The sequence below is a fragment of the Sinocyclocheilus grahami genome, unplaced genomic scaffold (assembly GCF_001515645.1).
Source record: "Sinocyclocheilus grahami isolate Dianchi unplaced genomic scaffold, SAMN03320097.WGS_v1.1 scaffold124.1, whole genome shotgun sequence".
Classification (NCBI taxonomy): Eukaryota; Metazoa; Chordata; class Actinopteri; order Cypriniformes; family Cyprinidae; genus Sinocyclocheilus; species Sinocyclocheilus grahami.
In genome coordinates this window covers 82027-91308 of record NW_015505303.1, presented here as the reverse complement: position 1 = coordinate 91308, position 9282 = coordinate 82027, and the positions used below count along the sequence as shown (strand labels likewise).

General features: G+C 38.2%; 1 protein-coding gene across 1 annotated transcript in view; it reads right to left on the bottom strand.

Moving 5' to 3' along the window:
• LOC107590030 (cyclin-J-like) overlaps positions 1 to 7491 on the bottom strand; it is a 20787-nt gene extending 13296 nt beyond the window's left edge. The window contains exons 1-2 of the mRNA XM_016278630.1: positions 7160 to 7491; positions 6502 to 6597 (exon numbers count right to left, since the gene is read on the bottom strand). Coding sequence (XP_016134116.1) covers positions 6502 to 6579 — 78 coding nt within the window. The 5' untranslated portion in view covers positions 6580 to 6597; positions 7160 to 7491. The remainder of the gene's footprint in view (positions 1 to 6501; positions 6598 to 7159) is intronic.
• Positions 7492 to 9282: the final 1791 nt, after the last annotated feature.

Genomic DNA, 9282 nt, shown 5'->3' with positions numbered 1-9282 from the left:
TGAACATTTGGGCGGCGTTATGCAAATCTTCCCACATAGTGATGTAGACATGTGGGGGCGTGTTAGAACGAGGCGTTTTAGGTAGGTGTGGCTGACTCTTAACTTTTATAAAGAATATCTCTTTGGATTTGAGACTTTAGTCTTTGCAACTTTACAGATCTTCTTTATGCACCAAGAGCTTGTAACACTCCAAAGAGAAAGGAAAACTTGAAATCGCATCATATGACCCCTTTAAACAACTATAAACAAAAACAGCATCATGTATGTATGCATAGTTTAATACAAAGGGCGGAAAGCCAATCACACAGAGTACATTTTTCATTTAAAAACATGAGATGGAGTGGGATAGGGAAAACCCCACCATAAAGTCTCGATATATGTTTTTTTCAAAGTTAAACTTGCATTAATTTTACATGGCTTTCTAAACATGCGGCTCTTTTGTGCGAGACGCATCTAGTGGCTTCAACTGGATAGGCTAACAACAACATTATAATGCAATGACACTTACATAGTCATCGCATCTTGTGCGCCGCTGATAAGGCTGCCTCAACACACACCTAAAATTTGAATGCAACGTTTTTGCATTCGAATGTGGATTTTTATTTTAAATTCAACGAATATTCGAAATTCTATTTTTTTTTTGACAGCCCTAGTATGTATATAATATTTGGACCATGGTGAGTTACAAAAAGTATCACGGAATTCAGCAAGAATGCATTAAAGGAGTCATATGACGTAGCTAAAAAGAACATTATTTTGTGTATTTGGTGTAATGAAATGTGTTTATGCCGTTTAAGGTTAAAAAACATTATTTTCCACATACTGTACATTATTGTTTCTCCTTTATGCCCCGCCTTTCTGAAACGTGTCGATTTTTACAAAACTCATCGATCTGAAAAGCAAGGTGTGCTGTGATTGGCCAGCTATCCAGTGCGTTGTGATTGGCCGAATACCTCAAGCGTGTGACAGAAATGTTACGCCCCATGATGCCTTGTCCTGGCTGGAGCGACGAGACAAAAAATTAAAATTCATTATAAATGAGGCATTTGTTGCATCCAGTGGGGACATAATTACGGATTTTTACGCGCTGCGTTGCATCGTGCCGCGTAAACATAAAACCATGTCTGCATGGTTTGAATCATCAGTGGTAAATCCTTTAAATGAAAACGTACTTACAGTCTGTGAGTCATAACAGCCGGCATTGTAGTCTACTCTACCAGGATCAGGAAACAGTCCTCCATAAAATGCGCTGCACACATCTGAATATTTGGGTTGAACTGTTCTGGAACAGTGTTGTAAATTCAACATAACCACTGATTTCTAGTTGTGTGCCAAACAAATTAGTTTCGCTTTCACAACGAAACACACAGCGTCACACACGGCGGGCTAGAGTGAGCGGAGGCAGGCTAGAGTGAGGAACGTCTGGCGGGCTTGCGGCAACCACTGGACTCTGCTTTGTCCACGGTGAAAGCCGATCCGACGAAGTTGATGTATTTCCTCAGCGACCAGCACGGATCAGCTCTAGGCATGACGAAGCGGATATCGTCCTCTTTTGGAAGGCCAAACAAAGTAGTTTCGCTTTAAAAAATGTAAATTGCATCATATGACCCCTTTAAATCTATCAAAAGTGACAGTAAAGATATTTATAATGTTACTAAAGATTTCTGAACTTTCTATTGAACAAATAATCCCGAAATGTATCACAGTTTACAACTGTTTTTAACATTGATAATAATAAGAAACTTCTTGAGCATCACATCTGCATATTAGAATGATTTCTGAAGAATCATATGACACTGAAGGATATGAAATAGCTGCTGAAATTACAGATTTGCCATCACAGAAATAAATTATATTTTAAAATATATTCATATAGAGAATTATAAATTATTTGTATTTTAAATTATATTATATTTAATTAAAATACTTCATCACAATATTGCTTTGTTTAATATTTTTGACCAAATGCAACCTTGATGAGAATAAGAGACTTCTTAAACATAAAACTAAAACTTTTGAACAGTAGTTTTTGTGAGTTATTAAAAAAAAATCTGTGATTACCATATAAATTCTGTATATAATATAAAATAGTATATAATATGTTAAAGATAGTAGTAAAGTAAATCAAATAAATTAGTTAGCCTAAAAGATTAGAAAATATGTTCAATTAAAAATAAAAGTATAAATGTATGAACCACGATTATGCAAAACTATTTTTTAAATGTTGCATTATGCATTCAAAGGGACAATGCATGTTCAAAGCAAATTATAAAAGATTAAAAAAATTTAATGAATGAGGCCCATTAAAATAATTGCCTTTTGTCAGCACGCTCTGTAATCAACCAAACCAGAGCCATTCTCAAAAGTTAATCCAATACCAACTGCGCAGAAATTACAACTCAAACATACCCTGAAAAGCTCCAGTCACACTTAATAAGCAGCTAAATTGTCAAACTCTTTCCAGACATGAGTCCTACAGGCAGAGTGTGCTGCTTTATAATGGCTGTTGAGGAGAGTGCTGCTTCCTTTACAGAAAAAACACATTATTTTCCACATACTGTACATTATTGTTTCTCCTTTATGCCCCGCCTTTCTGAAACGTGTCGATTTTTACAAAACTCATCGATCTGAAAAGCAAGGTGTGCTGTGATTGGCCAGCTATCCAGTGCGTTGTGATTGGCCGAATACCTCAAGCGTGTGACAGAAATGTTACGCCCCATGATGCCTTGTCCTGGCTGGAGCGACGAGACAAAAAATTAAAATTCATTATAAATGAGGCATTTGTTGCATCCAGTGGGGACATAATTACGGATTTTTACGCGCTGCGTTGCATCGTGCCGCGTAAACATAAAACCATGTCTGCATGGTTTGAATCATCAGTGGTAAATCCTTTAAATGAAAACGTACTTACAGTCTGTGAGTCATAACAGCCGGCATTGTAGTCTACTCTACCAGGATCAGGAAACAGTCCTCCATAAAATGCGCTGCACACATCTGAATATTTGGGTTGAACTGTTCTGGAACAGTGTTGTAAATTCAACATAACCACTGATTTCTAGTTGTGTGCCAAACAAAGTAGTTTCGCTTTCACAACGAAACACACAGCGTCACACACGGCGGGCTAGAGTGAGCGGAGGCAGGCTAGAGTGAGGAACGTCTGGCGGGCTTGCGGCAACCACTGGACTCTGCTTTGTCCACGGTGAAAGCCGATCCGACGAAGTTGATGTATTTCCTCAGCGACCAGCACGGATCAGCTCTAGGCATGACGAAGCGGATATCGTCCTCTTTTGGAAGGCCAAACAAAGTAGTTTCGCTTTCACAACGAAACACACAGCGTCACACACGGCGGGCTAGAGTGAGCGGAGGCAGGCTAGAGTGAGGAACGTCTGGCGGGCTTGCGGCAACCACTGGACTCTGCTTTGTCCACGGTGAAAGCCGATCCGACGAAGTTGATGTATTTCCTCAGCGACCAGCACGGATCAGCTCTAGGCATGACGAAGCGGATATCGTCCTCTTTTGGAAGGCCAAACAAAGTAGTTTCGCTTTAAAAAATGTAAATTGCATCATATGACCCCTTTAAATCTATCAAAAGTGACAGTAAAGATATTTATAATGTTACTAAAGATTTCTGAACTTTCTATTGAACAAATAATCCCGAAATGTATCACAGTTTACAACTGTTTTTAACATTGATAATAATAAGAAACTTCTTGAGCATCACATCTGCATATTAGAATGATTTCTGAAGAATCATATGACACTGAAGGATATGAAATAGCTGCTGAAATTACAGATTTGCCATCACAGAAATAAATTATATTTTAAAATATATTCATATAGAGAATTATAAATTATTTGTATTTTAAATTATATTATATTTAATTAAAATACTTCATCACAATATTGCTTTGTTTAATATTTTTGACCAAATGCAACCTTGATGAGAATAAGAGACTTCTTAAACATAAAACTAAAACTTTTGAACAGTAGTTTTTGTGAGTTATTAAAAAAAAATCTGTGATTACCATATAAATTCTGTATATAATATAAAATAGTATATAATATGTTAAAGATAGTAGTAAAGTAAATCAAATAAATTAGTTAGCCTAAAAGATTAGAAAATATGTTCAATTAAAAATAAAAGTATAAATGTATGAACCACGATTATGCAAAACTATTTTTTAAATGTTGCATTATGCATTCAAAGGGACAATGCATGTTCAAAGCAAATTATAAAAGATTAAAAAAATTTAATGAATGAGGCCCATTAAAATAATTGCCTTTTGTCAGCACGCTCTGTAATCAACCAAACCAGAGCCATTCTCAAAAGTTAATCCAATACCAACTGCGCAGAAATTACAACTCAAACATACCCTGAAAAGCTCCAGTCACACTTAATAAGCAGCTAAATTGTCAAACTCTTTCCAGACATGAGTCCTACAGGCAGAGTGTGCTGCTTTATAATGGCTGTTGAGGAGAGTGCTGCTTCCTTTACAGGCCTAGCCATCATGTCTCACAGCCATCTGTCCCCTGTGGGGTGAGGGGCTGGGATTTGACCCTCTCAAGGAGCCCTTTTGTGGGGCCTGCCCGCAATTTAGACAGTCCTACAGCTGCTGCTGTATTTGAATGGCTGATCAGTTTCTCAACTGCATATTTTGATGCAAACAGTTTTCAAAAGAACAAGCTTTTTCAAAGCATCTATAAATAATATAACAAGGTAAAGCCAGAGGAAATAAAACTAGCTCAGCACCGTTTTGTGGCTTTACATTTTTGTGGGTTTCACACAGATAAAATAGGAATTGGCACTTGAACATCACACAAAAAAAGAGGAAATAGACTTGCATGAATATTGTAATTTAGCTTGCTTAAGACAAACTAAATAATGCTTTAACACACACACACAGGTTTGTTTTTATGGTTTATGGGGACTCTCCATAGGCGTAATGGTTTTTATACTGTACAAACCGTATTTTCTATTGCCCTACACCAACCCTACCCCTAAACCTACCCCTTACAGGAAACTTTCTGCATTTTTAGATTTTCAAAAAAACTCATTCTGAATTATTTATAAGCCTTTTGAATTACGGGGACACTGAAAATGTCCTCATAAATCACCTTCTCGTTGTAATACCTATGTCATACCCATGTTATTATACAAATTTGTGTCCTCATAAACATGCACACACATATACATATATATATATATATATTTAAAGTGATGGAACAAAATTACAGAAGAAATATTCTAGCATAATGTAGCATCGTAAGAGCAAAGCTGCCAAGTAACCTCCTCAAAGATTTCAGTTAATCGCAAAGATTAAGTATTGACGTAGTAGGAGGTGAAGTCGGCCAACCTCTCACACAAAACATGAATTAAACTATAGCCTATCTGTGCAAAGATTTACCCCAGCTAAACATTTATGCACAACATTAACTGAAGATTGCATGTTGGTGAACAGAGAGAGAGATTGTTCTGTTTAAATAAAATCCACCAACACCAAACCTCCGATCTCCACATGTTTCCCCAAACAGCTGAACCACTTTGCATCTGCATTGCATTAGTCCTACATATCCCTAGATTTCACATACAACTCTGAATAACCAAGGTGGGGACGAGAATAATGTGCCAAAAAAAGGTTAATGTAAGCCACATTCAGTCACATGCATCATTTAGCCTCTCCTTGACATGTGCTGAATAAACCCAGCAGGATTGTTTAGTCCGGTAATCTAAATCTAACAGACTAACTCAAGTACAAACACACACACACAAACAAACAGAACACTTCACATTCCAAACCGGATGTGAGAACACCCTGCAATAAACAGGATGGACAATAAAAAGACAAGAGTGCACTAAATAAATGCACTTAAACCTCACTGTCTGATGGGTGCAATTCACTCAGCAGTGAGGAAACAAAGTTCACATGGTATAGCAATAGACTTCCTAGTGCTCCAACACAAGTGTATCCAGTTTCAAGAAACAGATTTACCAATAACGACATAACAGCTCTGGTCTACTTTTTCGTAATTTGCTGAAGGATTAAAACTGTGGCTAAAATGACAGGGCCCAAGACTTTCTGTGATTCTGTGATATTACTATATAATCACAGCACTTTTAAAGTAAAATGAATAAATTAGGAGAATACGTAAAATAAAGCTCAACTAAAAGTAGGCTGTACCGTAGAGTACCTTAATAGCTTTGCACAGGGTCCTGGTTCTTGGTTGTAAATTATATTCAATATGATTATTAGGGAATTGTGTTTACAATATGAATGTAGACAATACAAGACGATGCTTTGGCCAGGAACCTTCATAAGGCCACAATCAGAGGATGTTTTCTGAGGGCTGTGTGACATTTCGCACTTCCCCATCAAAGCTTGGACAAGTCAAGCTGAATCTAGTTCAACGTGTGGCAATCGAGCCATTGGAGACCTGGACGTTTGGATTAAAACTGCACTGTGATATCCTATGATGAATGCAAAGCGGTTTATTACAACTCACCTTAATTCGCAAAGCCTGATGGATGTCCGCTGCAAGCTGGCTTTTCCACCACTGCCCCTCCGATTCCATCTTTCCCATCCAGAAAGGGCCCCAATCCTTAAACACAAACAAGAGTGAGAAAGGGAAAGCAGTAATTCCTGTTCAGTTCAGGCACTTCTACCACACTACTTCTATTTCAGGTTTGTTTGCGAGAAAAAAGTATTTCAGGGGAACTAAAGACACTTGTGGGAAACTCTTTTCTAAATCTACTAAGCTTAAAATCGTCCAGCAAAGTTCAAGCATCTCATGCTGAACTCTTAACAGCTGCTTCGCCGAAAAGCAGACTTTATCCTATTAATTTATGAAAGACTCAAATAATTATCTAAACACAATCTAGCGATAAACTTTCCCTATCTTAGATCGCTTTCTAAAAAACAGAAAGAAAGAAATCGGACCGAAATGAAAGTGACCGGCGCCGCACATCTAGCCCTGCGGCACGCCACGAGACCCTTATTACAGCGATATCATGCATACATGAGAGTTGTGAAGGATTAAAGCGAAGCGTTTCGGTTTAAACGCGTTAATCCAAACTATGACTATCCAAACTAAAATAAAAGCTGAAAATGAAACATTATAGGAAACAATATACGCTCTTTATTAAAACAACAGCGCGTCTTACCACTGAGACAACGGCGCTCCAGACCCCTTTGTTTCAAAACTGCCGCATACTGGAGTTATATCCTTCAACTACGCTCGTGTGTACTTTTCGAAACAAATCCCATATCAAGGGAAATTCTTCCCGTGAATAACAAAGTCGCTTCAGTGTGCAGTTGGATGGGTTTTTTAATCAAAACACCGCCGCGTGTGTATCCAAGTTAACCCTTTGACTTTTTTCGCCGTCCCGTGTAGTGTGCTCCCCCAGCGGCCTGAGAGGAGCAGCTCTGAATGATGTTGTGTGCGGAGCTGCATGGTCGCTCCAAACGGGGAGGAGTCCGCAGCGCGGACATTAACATGACCATTGCTTCAAACGATTCGTCAACTTATTTAAAACACTGATAGATCAAATGAACTGGAATGTGCGTGTATGCACTGGTCTAAATCTACAGGTGACATGCGGTGATTGTGGTTTACTGAGATTACTGAGATTGAGTTTTTGTTCTGCCTGCATTTGGCCAGCAGGTGGACTCTGCAGTCCTATAGATAGGCTACTAATTGTTGGACGGACATTGCGAAGTTCATGTATAATCTCATAAACAGTATCTGTATTGAATACAGCAATGCCTGATCAATGTGCAAAGAATCTTTAGCTTCTTATGATGAAGTCAAAATATCTGGTCGTTTTATACGTGGCAGTTTAGCACTACAGTAGCCTACTATTTGCAGTATGTACAGCAGTTTTAGCAGTATGGTAAGCTACATGCAACTTTTCTACTTAGGAATGAGCCAGACTTGTCAAGTTATTAATGCAATTTTAAAATATCACCCAAAATAAGTAAAAATAATAATAATAAAAAATAAAGTGTCACAAAGATTGATATTTACTGTATAACTCGGTTTAGCCTACTGTGGTACATTTTTGTGAGAGATGTACTTAAACACTAAACAATCATAAATCAAGACAAATATGTTCCTTTTTGGATAAGTGTCTGCTAAATGCATAAATGTACATTTAAATGGAATATGTGGAAATCTTCACTGTTATTATGTCTTTCATTTCCATGTTTGAAAAGTTTCTAACCATATCTGCTGGGTGAATGCTAATATGGAAGTTATGTTATAGGCTAATGCTCTTAACTCTCTGTAATGCTATACACTTCTCACAACTTAACACCACAGTGTCGGTGGTCCCCTCAGGTTTGATGTATGTGTTACTATGCGGATAAGAAACTTTTGAAGCACCGCTGGTGTGAAATTAAGCAGTCTTATATCCTTGCTGCCCACTATATCATGTCATTAAACCATCAGGCACAGCCGTGACCAAGTGGGTCAAATGCCATAGCTGTCATGGCCTGCATGGTCATGGCCAGTTCAGTGAAAGTCCCAACCCAGAGTTGGCTGGCAACACACAACAAACACTTGAGAGGAAGTGCACATCTGCTCTCGAACAACTGTGTGCTTTCGAACAACAGTGCTTCCTCTCATATTTAAGGTAAATCTGATTAACTTCACACAAACAAAGTTCAGATCAATGTACAATTAATTTAGATATAGTGATCGTTTTAATGCCTACTTTAAAAAAGGACTACTTTACACCATCAAATGATACCTCCATAACCAGCGTGATCATTCTATTTGCAGTGGCTATTTGAAGGCCCAATACTTACCACAGTGTACCCAGAAGACTTCAGCCCTATCTCCCTGATGATAGTGTTATGGGGCCTGGGGAACTATATTTAGCTGGCCCTGTGACTGCACTGGCTATGTTAGTCAGATTCCAAAGGAAACGCTCCAGCACAGCCAGACCAGCACCTGCTGTCAAAGCTGACTGCCACACCACTACCTTAGCTACTACTGGGCCTGGACCACATATCCTGATCCAGACCTCAGCAGCCAAAAAATAAGGTCTGAATCATCTCCTCTGCAGTCCCTAGCTTAGTGTACTTTTTAAAAAGGCATTTGCCCTAATTTCTTTTTATAGATATCTTGTCTGTTGACTTGTTGACATAATTCTTTGACATTTTTTCCTTGATTTTTCATTCAGATTTAACATCTCAGAGGAGTTTCAACAAAAAGGAGAAGATTTTGGGTGGCTTGGATCAGGTGAGAGAAGTTTTAACATTGGGTGACTCTTTAGTATACACA